We start from the raw sequence: 15,506 nt of genomic DNA on the forward strand, positions 1-15,506 counted from the left end.
GGTAGTGTTATGATCCCTGTAAAATAGCTCCAAGCTTGTCGTGAGTTGTGTCGAGCATACAGATAGATATTGGCTTTGCATGACAGTGATCTCAGATGTTGTGGCTCATTATATACTGAAATAAGAATTTTGACCAGTCCTGTTTGGTGAGCCATAATACTCTTTAGATTGGATGTTCAAGCATTCATTTGGGGAGTTTCGGGGTCATCTGATACAGAACCGTGATCAATGTGTAATTACTCACGTTTATGCTACCTTTGGTAATGTAATGTCAATTCTCATAAATTACGGGCCAAATACTCGTATATCGTGTTTCTCATCCATATTTCCAAATCTTTCATGCAATGCTAGTTATTGTCATGCCAAAACCAAGAGCCAGAAGCCACTCTGTTTCCTGACGGATCCTAATATGGCGAATCATGTCCAATGCCAGGTTCAAAACAGAATCCAAACGCCAAACGCTATGCATAACCCAGTCATTCCTGTTGCCAAACCTGGCCGTCGTAAAATCCCACCGCTGTCATCGTCTTTCTTACTCTTTCCATCCTCTTTGGCATTGTTGTTGCCGGTTCCTGTTGCAACAGGTAACTCGTCAGACGCTGTTGCTTTCGCCTCGATGGTGGTCACAGTTGAAGCCCCGAAGGGGTACTTTATTGTCATTGTTCCGATGATAATACCGCTGGGCCCGATCGTGATGGTTTCACCACCGGCCTCTTTTGTTGTGCTCTTGGCACCAGGCCCGGCAGTGAAGGTCGTTTCATCGATTATCGCGTATGAAGGGTTGACTTTGGTGATGGTCGCTCCACCAACAATTCGATATTTGGTGTCAGTGAGCTCAGCGTCAGACCCGCCTAGAGTTGTTCCGTCGACAACAATACCTTCTGGTCCAACAGTGATAGTATCGTCATCTATTGTTTCCGTTGTCACGGGGGTGCCAGTTCCATATATCAGAGTCGTAGAGTGAAAGACAAACACAGATTTTCCAACTGCAGTGACCATCTCACCACCTCCAATGATCACGTCTGTCTGAGGACCACCAACCCCATGGTATGTGAGTGTTTCATCATCAACCACCACTCTACCAGGCGCAATGGACACTTGTCGCTCCTCCACAATAGTATTTGACCCGACGACAGAAACTTGAAGCCTTGTGGTCGTGCCCATGAGAGGAATTTTGAGCCTCGTGCCGTCCACAATAGCTTCCGTGCCCGAAACAGTAACAGGTATCTTTCCAATAGTCGCACTTGTAGGGCTGACAACGGAAATCACAGTACCTACAGGCTGCGGTTTCCTAACTGTTGCTCCTTCACCAACCACTTCTGTTGGGCGAATTGTGAATGTTCCATAATCGACAGTAACTGTTGTTGTTTGATCTGGTCTGAGACTGGAAAAGGTCTTGTCATTGACAATGACTTCTTGACCCCTGGCAGTCACAAAAAACTTCCTAGGGGGTTCAGGTTCGGTGTCAGGCTGTGATTGGGGCTGTGGACCCCCTTGTGGCTCGATTGCTGGCTGCGGTCCTGATGTTGGCCTCGGTCCAGATTCTGCTGAAGGTCGCGGCTTCACGTCAGGCTGTGGCCCTGACTGAGGACTCGACTTTCCGTGCCCTCCAGAAGAATCTGGGTGATTCGAGCCTGGTGCTTTAGAAGGCTGGGGCAGTTGTTTGTTACTCATAGGGAGACCCCCTCCACTAGTCGGTCGGTCGAAGTGCGGCGGCGGCTCTGTAGGGAATACAACCGCCGGGTTCTTGTCAGTCGTTATGAATGTCACAGTCATTCTCGAACTTGACATAGTTAAACCTGGCACTCCAGGAACGGCTGTCGGATTCGACCAACCAGGAGGCTTTTCTGAAGTACAAGATTTCCCCCGTAAGCAACCTTGAGGGGGCTCCTTAGTTAATTCAGAGCCTGGCCATGGGAATGTGCCAGACTCCTCGGAGCCATGGGATGGGACAATCTTTGAGAATGATGGGCTTGGAGCCTCTGTCTCGCAAATGTTGGGAGTACTGATAGTAGGGTAGGGTGGCGTGTAATCACTGCGGTTTCCAAAGAACGTTATCGTTGATGTATACACGATGGAATACTCGGTGATGGGTTCATTATCCTGCAATGTCGTGCACGGTAACACTGACGTTGGTGCTATCAGCGTCAATGTACCAGACGTCCATGGTCCAGGTGTGTATGTCCCATTTCCTTTCGAAGTAACCGAGGGAATCCATCCGCAGGAAGACTTGTAACCAGGGCCGCATGTTTGCGTTTTCAGTTTGGTGTTGTTGGGTGCGGCTTGTGTAAAAGAATGTGCAAATCCCTGGTGTGGTCTCCTCTGAGCCGAAGCCTGGAGATCGGCTTGATTTGCTACAGAGCTTGAATCTCTATCATGATCTGACGGGTTGCCATTCGCCAGAGCAGCAGATTTAGGAATTGTCTGGATGAAATGTGAAGCTGAAGGTTCCGAGAAAGATCGAAGATAAGTTTCTAGAGTAAATCGAGTGCTCTGAGATGAAGTGGCCACATGATCCAACTGTGAAGTTATTGGCACTTTCTGAACAGAGTAATCAGAACTTGTCTCTGCTGCTGTTGACAAGTTAACTTCTGTAGAAGATGCTTGGCCAGGAAGGGAGGAAAATTCCTCTTCCACTTGTGTTATTGACGTTGATGGTATCGATAGCAAGCGAGTGGTACTGCCGTCTGGGGCAGTCGCGATGGCCGTTTCATTCAGTGGAAAGCGCCGAGGGTTTGGCTGATTAGGTTCGGATGGGGCTGATAGGCAAGGTAATCTTTAGCTACGATTCTTCTCTTCCATCCCTTCATCTTTCAAGGGAAATGCACAATAATTAACACTGGGACAATTCGAAGGCTTACCTCTAGGTACAGCAACACCGACAATAGAAGGAACAAGCGTTGCGACTGAGAGCAGTCCAATAGCTTGCGCCCTCATATTGTCGATAAAGCACAACACACAGACAGCATAGACTGGCTGTTCCGTCCTGCACTAACTTTCGCTCTGATCGTTTCGAGCTCCTTTCGTCTGTCATCCAAGCTCACCAAACCGAATCGACTAGGACAGGCCTCTAAACGAGTGATTTGGGCCTTGCCTGATGAGTTGGTCTCACATCGGCCACCTATATGGATGGTTCTTCACGCAATGACCACAACGGCTTTCGACGTTGTCGATAATAACTTAGGGTGAGAAAATCAATCATAAGATCGGATGCATGACTGGGGAGGGGCTCAGAGGTTAATGAACCCGCCTCCAGCCTCTAGCAACTGGCTCTAGTGCATGGTGACAGGGGGTTACGTCGTCCAAGGCGTAAGCGCAAGCGAACAACCATGTAAGTTCAGGTCAACTGGGGCTGCTAATTGACTCGACCTCTCAGGGCCTTCCTCTCTTGTATTGTTTCATCTCTGGATCTTACTTTTGTCCTCGCTCTAGTAGAATAGCTCCGGAGGGCTTTCTTTGGTGGCGGGAGACACAAACAGCCCTGGCCTTTCATATAGTTGCACTGTGTGTTGTGTGCTGCATCGACACCCACCAAAAGCCCAGAATGCATGTGGCTGATGCCTTCCATCCTATGCGAAAACTCCCTTGTAAATGCGCCCATCAACTCTGTCCGGCCTGGCCCAGAACATGACACTCCAGAACGGTCGATTCTCCTTGGCAGGTCATCACTTATTCGGGTTTCATTTCATCTCTCGGACGTACAAAGGTCCCAAAAGTAAAAAATCGGAAGAGCCAGCGATAATTTGCACAAGTTAAACTCAGAGTGTTACCACCTCATCAGTCCCGACCTTCCGGGAAACATTCGGTGGGAACGGTGGGACAATCAAAGTTACGCAGACCCAATATGATGTCTCAAGTTACATCCAGCTGAAATTCAAACAAATGATATCCATTCGGGTTTCCACATGGAGCTGAAGAGCGACACTGGCAGACGGAGCTGAAGAAGATGGATCAGAAGCAAAATCTCGGTATTTGCAATTTTCACACCCGACCGGCAACAACAACTTTCGGGTCCGATTTCAAAAGATCTTCAGGTCGTCGGAAATTGCCATTGTGAAATAAGCTCTGGTTTATTGTGTGGATGCCCAGGCACTGGCTTAAAATTTCGTTCAAATGTTACAGTATGCTGACCAAACTACACTGGAGGGGCACTCGGTGATACCAGTTTATTATCGAAGTTGATATTGATGGACCCGTCAGTATTGATTGATATCGTTGAACCTGCAGCCAGGGTCTTACTAGTCGTGCAACGCTTTCCAGCCACCGACTTGCCGGCGTCAGGGTTCTACGCCGAGTATGCTCGCCATGTCAGACGGATCGAGGCCCTTTGTCGACAGGCGACAAGGATTGTTTCCAGAATTTCAAAAGCACCAAAATTTATTTTGTTTCCCTCAAAGGTGCCACGATATCACTTAATAATACAATTGAGCAACGTAGAGCAAAACACAGCCATGCATGGTGCAACAACATCTTGAAGCCCTGCAGCATCGACAAGTCCTGATGGCAATGCAACTTGAAAAGACCGGAAGTTCCCCTCCGACCAAACAGTCCTTCTTCGTGGATGCTATGTATTCAAGATGGAAGAGGGAACTCCTCGAGATGATAAGGTTGTTCAACTCAGCCAATAACGAACAAATTACCCCTACGACCTCTTCGGGATGGCCTAGTGAATGCCAAGGAACACTCCGCGCTCCGCACCATAGCTTTGGGGGCCAAGCCAAGCTAGAAATGGCCAAAGCCATGTAACGCTACTCTGTGGCTTTCTTTTCAGTCCAAGGCCACTGAGAAGGGGCACAAGACCAGAACTCGTTAATCTTCAGTCGCCTCGCCCTGGCTACTCCAACAAACTCTCAGTTCCATTGTCACCAAACTCACTGGTTTGCGCTCTTATCCGGCCTCGGCAGCTTCAACGAATCATTATTCCGTGCCAGTGTTGAACCATAGCGGCCATCACCAAGAAGGATTCGGCTCCCTGTCGCTCTGCTGTTAGTGTTAACTGCACTGCGACCCTTGACTGGACACTGGGATCGTTGTTTGGTGTGAATCGCGACGTTGAATGTGCCGCATTGCGGTCACCTCCACTCTATCGGCTCAATAAATCTCGTTGGATGTTTGCTTCGAACCTAGGATGACCTTTCTGGTGAGGGTCAAAAACGACAGGCTTTCTCACATCTCTCTGCCAGACTCGAGATGTGGTCAATCATCCTTGGATCGTACTTCCTTCTCGTGCAACTCGCACAAGCCCGTGACCCTGCACCTGTTTTGTTGCCCTCTGGTGGTTGGTACGTTACTCGGTCCTATTTTGTTGCAGTCGATGTTAATACACAAGACAGGACTGGAAGCGATGGCAATTGGTCTACCATCTCATTTTCCCTGGGTTCAAATTCACAGGCCATTGAGGTTCTGGTGAGCACGGCTCTCTCCGAATTCTGGGCCATTGGACCAGGAGGATGTCTACCCAGTATGTTTTCCTCACTTGGTCGTTCGTTCTTCAGCTTGGCTTCTCAAACCCAAGGAGTCATTGATACCTTTCTACTCTGGGTCTGCCATTAACATTCTATCAGAGGAGCCTCACTGTATCGCCGCTCGCGGAGGCATCTATAATCCTCAAGAATCTAGCGATTGGAGCCCCCTAGGCACATGGCAGTTAGGTTTAAGTTATCTTGGTTACGATGGGAATGGCAACTACGGGCGCGATGCTATCAGCACGCAAAGCCCTCTCAGTGATGATCCGTTTACCATGGACGGCGTGCTAATAGCGACCATAAACACGACCAACTACTTGAACGGTCTCTTCGGTTTAGGGATCACACAGAGTAACTTCAATGGCACTGTGGCGGATTCACCATTGACCCAAGCAGTTGGGACGTATGGACTGATTCCAAGTTACAGCTTCGGATATACAGCTGGAGCATACTACAGTATGCCGCCCTCCATACAACCTCTGTTGTCAAAGTCGCTAACATGACTAGGAAATACACCTGTATCCTTGACTCTTGGAGGCGTCGAAACGCCAAGGTTTAAAAAACATGATAACGTCTTCACACTCAGCCAGGAAGACAACCTGGAGCGCCCTATGGTCCGTGGCATTCAGATCACACCCGCCGAAGGCCAAGATGTTCCTAGTTCTTGGGAATCCCAACAACCTTTGCTCTCCCAATGGAACTCATCTTTCTTCGCCATCATTGATAGCAGCACTCCCTACCTGTGGCTACCAGACGAGGCTTGCGACCAATTTGCCCAAGCTCTCAACTTGACCTATAACAGCACCTTCGAACTCTACACCATCAGTGACGATCAATATCGTGATTATACAAATGACGAGTCATTCGACTTTACCTTTGTGCTTTCAAGCTTTGACGATAACGATAACTTTGGCGACCCTTACAATGTACCAGGCATCGTCAATATTACCATACCTTTGAGAGCCTTTGTGGGCTTACTGCAATACCCTTTCATGCCTGATACGATCCAATATGGCGACCCAGCAATCCCCTACTTTATGCTACGAAAGGCGAAGAACAGCGGCTCGTACGTACTAGGCCGTTCGTTTTTACAGGAGTCCTACCTTATAACCAAGTATGATGAGGGCGTCTTCTCAATCCATCAAGCTCTTTTCCCAGACGAGCCATCGACAAACTCGGAACTTACTGCCATCGAACAGTCTGACAACAGTCCCTATCCTCCACCATATGCAGAGGATGAAGGTGGGCTTTCAGATGGACAGGTAATTGGAATAGGAGTGGGTGTCGGGTTGGGTGTCTTCGTCGTCTGTGCGGCAGCTTTGTTTGTGTGGTTATACTTTCGACGCAAACGTAAGCGAGCAGCCAGAGGAAATAACCCGTCAGCAGAGGATCAGGACCTTACGCCAAATAGCGGATCGCGATCGCCCAAGTCCCCTTTGATCATATTGTTTTCGAAAATTCTCGGACGACACTACTCGACAGATGATGGCACCAATGGTAGAGAAAAGGTTGCTGAAGCTCCCGATACTCAAATCCACGAGATGTCAGCACCACTTCCAGTAGCAGAACTTGATGGCGATGATGGCATGTCGTGGAATGACGATACGGAGATGGGTACCGACAGCACGCATAACATGACTGCCTATGAGATAGCCCGGAGGAAATTGGATAAACAACTTCAGGGACCAGTCCCAACATATACTCCCCCTGCTGATGGGACGGAGATACCCGCAGAGAAAGCGATATACCAACCAGACCCAACAAATGGTCCGCCTGTGGCCCTACAACTATCGCCATCGGCATCTCTAAAAACAACACAACAAGGGGGCACGAATACAAGCTCAATACCGCTGCCATCTCCACTGACTCCGGGCTTCGATGCGAATGGCCGTCCCATCGAGGCACCTTCTCCAACTACTATACCAGTATCGCCAACTAACGACAGTATTTCATTACCAAACTCACCCCTTTCTCCGACTTCGGACCACCATACCATTAACTCCATGGCAATGGGTGGAACTCAGTCAGGCTGTGAACCTCACTCTCCATTAAAACGATCGAACGAGCTACAACAGCGAGCAGTTCAACGGACACCCATTGATCCATCAAAGGTTGTATTTCTTGGGGCACTGCCCAAGAATACGCGCTTCTCCCGCCACGCCGCTCCGCAAATTGTATCAGATGAAGACTATCAAGCCACTGATGAGTCCTCACATCGGCACGGCTCTGTTGATACTCTGGGAAGTAACTTCACTGTCGACGAGGAAAGGCGAAGCGCAGAAGAATCATCAAGGCGTTTGGATCTAGGTACAAACGGCTCATCCGTGAATGCTGTGATAGAAGATTCCCCACAAAATCCTTCGACAGATCAGCCTGACATTTCACGAAGTCGGGAGCGCATCAATCCTGGTGAGGATTTGGTTCATGTACCCCAACTGGCTGAAAGACGGTATAGCTGGGAGCAATAAGCTGGTTTCTGTGCACCTTATTCTCATAATGATCAGGCTAGCATGAAATTCCTGGCTTTGTTGACGAGAAACACGAAAGGAACGAGGTCTGCGGTCTGGCCTGGTATCGGCCGTGGACAGCGCGATATCCAACAGATTTGAGCAATGCCACAGATTGCCAGAACAATATCTGGCCCAGACTGGTTAAAACCCCAGTCCATTGAGGCTGGTATAACGTTTTCTTTGTCAAATATGCATGAGCGAGCGTTATGATTTGTCTTGATATGTCAGTCTCATATACCAAAGAGAAGAATAGTTCTTATTCAATTTATAATCAAACATATGATGATATGCTTATCATGTGCTCCTGATATTGTCATGGTCCTATGCTGGCCTGATGTCTAAAGTATGTACTATATTTTCTACTGATATTTTCTTACCAGATCTCCTGCCACCATGTCAACACTGCCAGAATCTTCTTGCGCTCCTCTATATCCTTTACGTCCTCTGAGAAGGGGTCAAATACTGCCTTCTTAGCCGCATCCGCCATCTTGGTCGAGCCACCGCAGACGCAGAATATTCCATTGTTGAAGATTATCTCTTCGATTCTCTTGGCCTCCTCGCGTAGCCTGTCCTGGACATATATCTTATTTCGCTGATCACGCGAGAATGCTAGAAAGACATTGAGATGTCCCTCACGCACGGCGGCGTCAAGCTCTTGCTGGAAGAAATAATCGGCCTCACGGTTGCGGTTCCCAAAGAAGAGATGCATCGGTCCTGGTGACGAGTGCGTGAGACGCTCGTGAATAAGGGCGCGTATTGGGGCAAGGCCTGTGCCCGTGGCGATGGCAACCAGAGGCCGTCGGGCATTCTGTGGGCCATGAATGGGTGAGAGGACTGGCTTGCGGGTGACAGTAAGAATGGAGTCCAAGGGAATGTTATCGAGATAACGAGAGCAGAGGCCCTCACGAGGTTTGCGGAGGACAGTTTTGTATTTGACTAAAGCGACAAGAAGCTCGATACGAGTCTTATCCTTGTCTGTCGGATGATTTTGATGCACGCCGCCATTGGCAATGCTAAAGTCTCGTCCACGGATGATTGGGAAAATATCGAAGAGGCGCTCGGCAGGTAGTTTGACAGATGTGAACTCCTCCAAGACCTCGAGAATAGATCGTCTTGACCTAGTTGCGTAGTCGAAATATTCATCTAGGTATTCAGTCATGGTGAACTCGAGAAGCCGCTCCTTGTGGTCTGGATTGGTGGAGAAGTAAGACATGTTCTTGAGGAATGATCTCCGAGGGATTGCAGTGAAGTCGATGTTATTCAAAAGGAGCTCTCTCAATGTGCATCTGGGGTCTATATAGAGGTTTGTAGGAAGAGATTCGCATAATGAAAGGTCAAGGGTTTTGTCAGCCACCTCTTCCCAGCCCATGAGTGTGATGAGCTTCTGGACGTCTTGGGGGAAGTTTTTCGGGTAAATGGTGAGGCAATCTCCAGGGACGCAAGATAGCTTTTCTCCATCGCGACGTGGAATGTCGAATGAGATGAGGCGGACATCTTGCCAGTGCTTCTCGGGGGTGAGTCTGTCGTTTCCAACCAAAGTTGCTTTCCAACCATTAGGGATAGGGAGGGGTGCAGAGGGAGGGAGGTTAGAAACTATCGGAGACGCGTGGCCGTTGCTTATTGAATTGCCACTGAGGGAACTCTTTAGGGACCATTTAGCGGGAAGAATAACATCATCAGGGATAGGCTCAAGTCCAGTAGGGGGAGGATGGTGTTCAAGTAAATGGTTGTAAAGCCGCTCACCCCAACGCACAAAACTTCCGTCAATACTATCCACAACATTAGCTACTTCAACTAGCGATATAGAACGATAAGAGCTGACCCGTCTGGAAATTGTTCGTCCGCCTCAAAGGGATCAAAGAAAGTTGTAGCACCAAGTTGATCGAGACGCCTGTTGAGCTTGCGAGCTGCCCAATTAAACCTGTACTGTATAAGCCATCGTGAACAACATCAAACGCTCTCAATAACTGACTTGACATAAGTACTATCTCCAAGCCCAAAAGTTGTATACTTGACTGAAGCCAAGCAACCTGGTGGTAATTTCTTCCGGAGAAGCCTTTTCCAGAAGACCAGTGAGTTATGAGGCATATCTCCTTGGCCAGTGGTTGATATGACGAATAATACGAAGTCAGGCTGAAGAAGTGCATTCTAGTTTAGGAAGTCAGTAATAATCATCGATGAAGGAGCTATATGGCCTACTAAATCTACTGCATCGAGTTCTTCAACGCGACTTTCAAAATGCAGTCTTTGACATATTCGCCCCAACTCTTCTGCCATGTCCTGGGCATTACCCGTCTCGGACCCGTACAGGACGAGCACGCTCCTATCGTGAGCGGCCATAGTGACTGACCGATAGATAAGGTATGTAGGCGATTGCAGGTAAAGACTGAAGTTGTAGTACAGGTAATTAAGCCAGGGTCCGGTCTCGCAGGTTGAGGTTGTTTAGTGGGATGGTTTGCGTCAGAGTTAGCGCCGGTTAGCGGATGGCCGATAGCGGGGCGAGGAATCTATTGCGCTTCGGGATCTTATCAATCTGGGGATTGATTAATGGGGATGAAATTCCAAATGATACACCGTTTGTTCACCATAATGATTGCTGGGATTGGATGAACATATTGTTACACATAGCCTTTGTCATTCAGGGCCATGTTCCAGAATAATATCTATTGTTCTTTGTTCAGGACCCAAGCAAACTATTCATAGGTGTCAATGGTCAATTATTAATGCCATTTATTATATATATTTTGATGGAGTCGTTGTGTACGTCAATTCAAGAAGGATAGGAGTTTGCATAGTGCTCCTTATGACAACAATACCGGCAATCTATCTCCGCCTAGCCCAACGTCCTTATTGAAGACTGACCGCAAACCCCAAGCCAAAGGGAACATTTCCTAAAACAGTTGTCATATTCAAACGCATTGACAACGGGCAAGTTCTAGAAGAAGAAGCTGTGGAGCAAGGAGCTGGCTTGGCTTTCGGGGACTTGAGAAACACAATCCTAATCCTGGCTTGCAGGGCAGCATTGGATCCGAGCTGCCGGGCATGGAGGGATCATGAGCATGGCGGGTGTGCACTATGAACATGGATGTAAGAATAGAATAGATAGCTCACCCCTTCTCGTGTAATTATTGGTGGGAGCTGGTAATGATCGATGATGCCCTGGTCATTTGGCTCCCGCCATGTAAAAGGGGCTTGCAAAGGGGGTGAATCGACCCGGTCAGGGGGCTCGCTCAGATGTGTGACTCGATAAGCTGTCAGGCTGTGAAATTATCCAGGGTATGCAATTTCCGCCATGCAGGCAACCAAGCAACTTCGTGAGCCTATGCTGTGATTATCAGGCAGTTCGAGAACCTTTATCCAGGTAGCAAGGGGCCGTTGGGGTTTAAAGGAACGAGGAAACTTCCAGGCTGCGGTATTTGGTATGGGAAAGCTTCAGAATCGGTAGTATTATATGTTGAACCGTCAATGATATGTAAATAGTAGATTTCGTGTTTCTGTACGGAGTACACAAAGGCACTTCAAAACCTACTAGAAAGATAATATCGCTAGTTCTCGAGACTTGCCATGATCCAAGTCTTACTATGTAGTCCAGAGCTTGAAGTATAGAAGACTATAAGCCTTATGACAACCCGATAAGTGCTATAGCTTTGCCAATCTGCTGATTTATTATGAACAAGATTCAATTCACACCAAGCTATGCCAATTCGCTGATGTCGTACTTGCTCATAAACCTATGCCGCTGAGAGGCTAGCAGGCACCCCACTGTTCTTGACCGTGATATCGATTCATGGATATCAACATGAGCGGTCAGCGCAAAGGAAAGAGATATTCTCTGAACACAACTCCCATTCTTGCCATTCTATTATTTTCAGTTTTTTACGCTAGGTGTTCTTTGGAGATCGGGGTCATTCATGCCATTCGAGAAGTTTTCAGCTTGCTTGCGCCTCAGCTCAGACAAAAGCCAACCTTTATTCATATTGACTTTACAGTCAAAATAGGTAGCCAACAGAGCATCACCGCACCACTTTAACTACACCGATACTGTACATAGAGTGACGCACATGATCCTTGGCCCGCAGCACCCACACGTCAGGCCCTAATATGAATATACTGTATTGGCACAATTCATGCATTAAGCAAGTAAAAATACGTGAACAATTCCTTCAAACGGGTGACCCTTCTCTCTCACTGCTACTGCCAAGATCATTCATCTTGAACATTCAAACAGCTACCTTTCTCATCTCCAGGTAAGGGCGTTTGATACAGGCTCTGGAAACAATCCCCCCGGCCGAAAGCGGTCTTGAAGTGTCCAGGATCTGTAACCACTCAAGCGGGAGAGAACCCACAAAACTGAAGCTCTCTCCGAAGCTCTCAGGTACTGAATACCGCCATTCACAGTGCATGATACATGGGCATCCGAACTTCAACGTGGAGTCGTTGCCGCCAACTGATCGTGGTTCTCGTACCTTCCTTCGTGACCTGTACTAAGCTTTCCTCCGCTCTTTGCGCCTGCCGTCGTCCCCCTAGCCCTGGCCACTTTCCACTTTCCACAACTCCTCACCTGCCCACACCCCTGACAACACGCCCCTTCCTCCTTCCCTCTGTGCCCCCCAAACCCAAAGGCCAGAAAAATATTTCAGATTCCGCTACCAGTCGCCCATCACTTCTTCCCTTTCTCTTCTCCATCACAACATCAAACACCTGTGTCTCCGCGCAACGCACCGTCGTCTGTCTAATCTCAACCTCGTTTCTAGGGCACGAAGCTACCCTGATCAAACTCCTCCTTATTGCACCAGAGTTCAACCTGTTCAACTCGCAGCCATCGTTTTCGAACGCTCCTCCACCACAGGTCCAAGTTCGAACGTCATAATCAATCTAACCACCAACCTCATCCACCTACCGCCATCATGTCTGCCGCCAACACTACCACCACCACCAACAACATGGATGCTGCCGTTAATGACGTCGCAAACACTCTGAGCAATACCTCACTCAACAACAAGCCTGCCGATGACAAGACGGCCGCCAACGAGGCCGCCTCGGCCAGCGCTGCTGAGGGCCGTCGCCTCTACATTGGCAACCTGGCCTATGCGACAACTGAGGGGGAGTTGAAGGACTTCTTCAAGAGCTATCTTGTGTAGGTGCCATCTTCTCTTCATCATATTCTCCCTACCCAGCTTCTTTTATCTTGGTGTCGCCTTCTCTGTTTCATGCGATGAGCGACTGGCTGGAGACACGTGTCTTCGCCATCGCGATGGGCGCCTTCCCTAGCCATCATATGACGACAAATGATGGGCAGGCACGCATGAAGCCCCTTCCCAATTATCAAGCCTTGCATTGGAAATGGGTGGCTACTGTCCTTACCTGTCGTGGCTCAGAATAGTAGCTACCTCATTGATTCCATTTCCTCGTTATTAACCGTCACCCCATCACTCCATCATGGATACACCTTCAGAAGTACTAACATTCTTGCCATTAGTGAGTCTGTCTCGATTCCTAAGAACCCCCGCACCGACCGCCCTGTCGGCTACGCCTTTGTCGACCTTTCCACTCCCACTGAGGCTGAGCGTGCCATCGAGGAACTCTCCGGCAAGGAGATCCTTGAGCGCAAGGTTTCCGTTCAGCTCGCTCGCAAGCCCGAGCCCGCTGGCGAGAAGTCAGAGGGTGCTAACGGTGAGGGTTCTGGTGCAGAGGGCTCTCGTCGTCGAGCTTCGGGACGTGGCCGCGGTCGTGGCCGTGGTCGTGGAGGCCGCACTGCCCGCGCTGGCCGTGTGAGTCATTCTCCAGTTCTATGATCCACGAGTATTGTACTGACCATGTCATAGGAGGGTGCTGAGAAGAAGGAGGGAGAGACTACTGAGGCTGTTGCCGCTACTGAAGATGCTGCCCCCGCAGCTGCGGCTCCTGCTACCGCTGAGGTTTTACCATTGACCGACATCACAAACAAGATCAACACTGACGCGAGCACCAAGACTAAGACTCAAGCTCGCCCCCAGCGTGAGCGCCGTGAGCGGGGCCCTCCTGCTGATGGAATTCCTTCCAAGACCAAGGTCATGGTTGCCAACCTGCCTTACGACCTGACTGAGGATAAGGTGAGAACAACTGCCCTATCTCGTTTTGGACACAGTTTTCTAACACTGCAACAGCTTATTGAGCTTTTCAAGGCTTATGAGCCTTCTTCCGCCAAGATTGCTCTCCGACCCATCCCCCGATTCATGATCAAGAAGCTTCAGGCTCGTGGCGAGGCTCGCAAGGGTCGTGGCTTTGGCTTTGTTACTCTGGCTTCCGAGGAACTCCAGCAGAAGGCTGTTAACGAGATGAACGGAAAGGAGATTGAGGGCCGTGAGATTGCCGTCAAGGTTGCTATTGACAGCCCTGACAAGACCGATGAGGAACAGCACGAGGGTGATGCTACCAACGGTCAGAAGGATGCTGCCCCTGCTACTGAGGCTACTCCTGCTGCCGCGCCCGCCCCTGCTGCTGGTGCTGAGGCTGCTGCTACCCCTGCTGCTGCCCCAGCTCCCGCTGCCGCCAAGACTGAGGCTACCCCCGCCTCTACCACTCCTGCCACTACTGCTTAAATTATGGCTTGGCACGAATTTCACGGGCATGAACTGGGTATGCCACGATGATAACACTTACGATTTGGTACGCGATTTTCACGAATTTTTCTTACGGTAGATTCTCGCTACAACGATGAAAAGAAAGAATGAGGTATTCGACTTTGCCGGGATCATGGGGACGTAAGCGAGAGCGAATCGAGCTCTCATGAATCTTGGGTGGTGTTTACTTATCAGCCTTTATCACTTTTTTCATCAAACACTTAATATTTCCATGATCGGGACACAAAAAAGCTCACAGGCCCTCTGTTATCTTGTATTTGTATCACTTTTTCTCCGTCACCCTTCTGCGGGTTGTACACTAGTTTACACCGGAGGCGGCAGGGGGGAGAGAAAAGTTTAGCGGTGTTATAAAGGGCGTTTTGATGAAGTTGAACGGGCCTACGTGATCCCAGTCGTTTGAATGTATGTTGTATATTTCTGTGATGGTGAAGGTATGTAAATTCGTTGTGATGCTTTGTGCCTGACCTCATGCTAGGGACGAGACGAGTTGATAGTAGAGTTTATCCTTCAGGATTGTGGGGATGCATGAGAAGAGGCGTCATCGCTTTGGATTACATGGTGATAACGGCATATGTCGATTTACCTAATGCATCAACGCTGTTTTGGACCGTTTGCGTGCAGAAGATTGTGTGTGCTGCAAATAAATCAGCTGAAACTTTCATGGTGAAACGTACAGACTGATGCTAGACAACACAATAGCTCACGTGGCCAAGAGCGGACATTAAGGGTTCTAGAACTGGTGCTGAATGTTGTCTTGATAGAGTGTAGCGAACGTAAGGTATGGATAAAAATGCCCCGCCAACCTTAGCCCCTTAAATGGCCGGGAGCAGTTGGGGCACCTCATGGCAACGAGCGGGAGGAGCTGGCCCCATGCTCCAGTGCATCGAGCAACTAGTCTTGGGCGCTGA

At 49.0% G+C, this 15,506-nt stretch overlaps 4 protein-coding genes across 6 annotated transcripts; 2 read left to right on the top strand and 2 right to left on the bottom strand.

Moving 5' to 3' along the window:
* Positions 1 to 245: 245 nt before the first annotated feature.
* On the bottom strand, positions 246 to 3,218 carry FOIG_05843 (uncharacterized protein). Its single transcript, XM_031204699.1, has 2 exons — positions 2,862 to 3,218; positions 246 to 2,759 (listed from the first exon to the last, which is right to left on the bottom strand). The coding sequence occupies exons 1-2, from the start codon at positions 2,935 to 2,937 to the stop codon at positions 436 to 438; spliced, it is 2,400 nt and encodes a 799-aa protein (XP_031064948.1). The 5' UTR covers positions 2,938 to 3,218; the 3' UTR covers positions 246 to 435.
* Positions 3,219 to 4,788: 1,570 nt separating this feature from the next.
* FOIG_05844 (uncharacterized protein) lies at positions 4,789 to 9,813 on the top strand. Of its 2 annotated transcripts, XM_031204700.1 has the most exons (4): positions 4,789 to 5,282; positions 5,334 to 5,461; positions 5,565 to 5,921; positions 5,973 to 9,813. In XM_031204700.1, the coding sequence occupies exons 1-4, from the start codon at positions 5,191 to 5,193 to the stop codon at positions 7,931 to 7,933; spliced, it is 2,538 nt and encodes an 845-aa protein (XP_031064949.1). In that variant the 5' UTR covers positions 4,789 to 5,190; the 3' UTR covers positions 7,934 to 9,813. The 2 variants fall into 2 exon arrangements, with proteins under 2 accessions (XP_031064949.1, XP_031064950.1); XM_031204701.1 differs by having other exon boundaries at positions 5,334 to 5,921.
* On the bottom strand, positions 6,268 to 10,441 carry FOIG_05845 (NADPH reductase TAH18). Its single transcript, XM_031204702.1, has 4 exons — positions 10,175 to 10,441; positions 9,948 to 10,123; positions 9,798 to 9,896; positions 6,268 to 9,744 (listed from the first exon to the last, which is right to left on the bottom strand). Exons 1-4 carry the CDS (start codon positions 10,313 to 10,315, stop codon positions 8,349 to 8,351), a joined length of 1,812 nt encoding a protein of 603 aa, XP_031064951.1. The 5' UTR covers positions 10,316 to 10,441; the 3' UTR covers positions 6,268 to 8,348.
* Positions 10,442 to 12,322: 1,881 nt separating this feature from the next.
* Positions 12,323 to 15,468, top strand: FOIG_05846 (uncharacterized protein). 2 transcript variants are annotated; one of them, XM_031204704.1, is made up of 5 exons: positions 12,323 to 13,112; positions 13,455 to 13,746; positions 13,801 to 13,893; positions 13,948 to 14,067; positions 14,122 to 15,468. In XM_031204704.1, the coding sequence occupies exons 1-5, from the start codon at positions 12,883 to 12,885 to the stop codon at positions 14,554 to 14,556; spliced, it is 1,170 nt and encodes a 389-aa protein (XP_031064953.1). In that variant the 5' UTR covers positions 12,323 to 12,882; the 3' UTR covers positions 14,557 to 15,468. The 2 variants fall into 2 exon arrangements, with proteins under 2 accessions (XP_031064953.1, XP_031064952.1); XM_031204703.1 differs by having other exon boundaries at positions 13,801 to 14,067.
* Positions 15,469 to 15,506: the final 38 nt, after the last annotated feature.

Source organism: Fusarium odoratissimum (assembly GCF_000260195.1).
Source record: "Fusarium odoratissimum NRRL 54006 unplaced genomic scaffold supercont1.8, whole genome shotgun sequence".
NCBI lineage: Eukaryota > Fungi > Ascomycota > Sordariomycetes > Hypocreales > Nectriaceae > Fusarium > Fusarium odoratissimum.

What these genes read in the sequence shown, in the direction of transcription:
- FOIG_05843 (XM_031204699.1), bottom strand. Translation starts at nt 2,937, where the DNA reads ATGAGGGCGCAAGCTATTGGACTGCTCTCAGTCGCAACGCTTGTTCCT. An exon ending in CGGTGTTGCTGTACCTAGAG is followed by an intron (nt 2,760 to 2,861) that starts GTAAGCCTTCGA and finishes CTTGCCTATCAG; the next exon opens with CCCCATCCGAACCTAATCAG.
- FOIG_05844 (XM_031204700.1), top strand. Translation starts at nt 5,191, where the DNA reads ATGTGGTCAATCATCCTTGGATCGTACTTCCTTCTCGTGCAACTCGCA. An exon ending in ACCAGGAGGATGTCTACCCA is followed by an intron (nt 5,462 to 5,564) that starts GTATGTTTTCCT and finishes ACATTCTATCAG; the next exon opens with AGGAGCCTCACTGTATCGCC. An exon ending in TACAGCTGGAGCATACTACA is followed by an intron (nt 5,922 to 5,972) that starts GTATGCCGCCCT and finishes TAACATGACTAG; the next exon opens with GAAATACACCTGTATCCTTG.
- FOIG_05846 (XM_031204703.1), top strand. Translation starts at nt 12,883, where the DNA reads ATGTCTGCCGCCAACACTACCACCACCACCAACAACATGGATGCTGCC. An exon ending in TTCTTCAAGAGCTATCTTGT is followed by an intron (nt 13,113 to 13,454) that starts GTAGGTGCCATC and finishes TCTTGCCATTAG; the next exon opens with TGAGTCTGTCTCGATTCCTA. An exon ending in GCACTGCCCGCGCTGGCCGT is followed by an intron (nt 13,747 to 13,800) that starts GTGAGTCATTCT and finishes ACCATGTCATAG; the next exon opens with GAGGGTGCTGAGAAGAAGGA.
- FOIG_05845 (XM_031204702.1), bottom strand. Translation starts at nt 10,315, where the DNA reads ATGGCCGCTCACGATAGGAGCGTGCTCGTCCTGTACGGGTCCGAGACG. An exon ending in GGAGATAGTACTTATGTCAA is followed by an intron (nt 9,897 to 9,947) that starts GTCAGTTATTGA and finishes TATACAGTACAG; the next exon opens with GTTTAATTGGGCAGCTCGCA. An exon ending in GACGAACAATTTCCAGACGG is followed by an intron (nt 9,745 to 9,797) that starts GTCAGCTCTTAT and finishes TGTTGTGGATAG; the next exon opens with TATTGACGGAAGTTTTGTGC.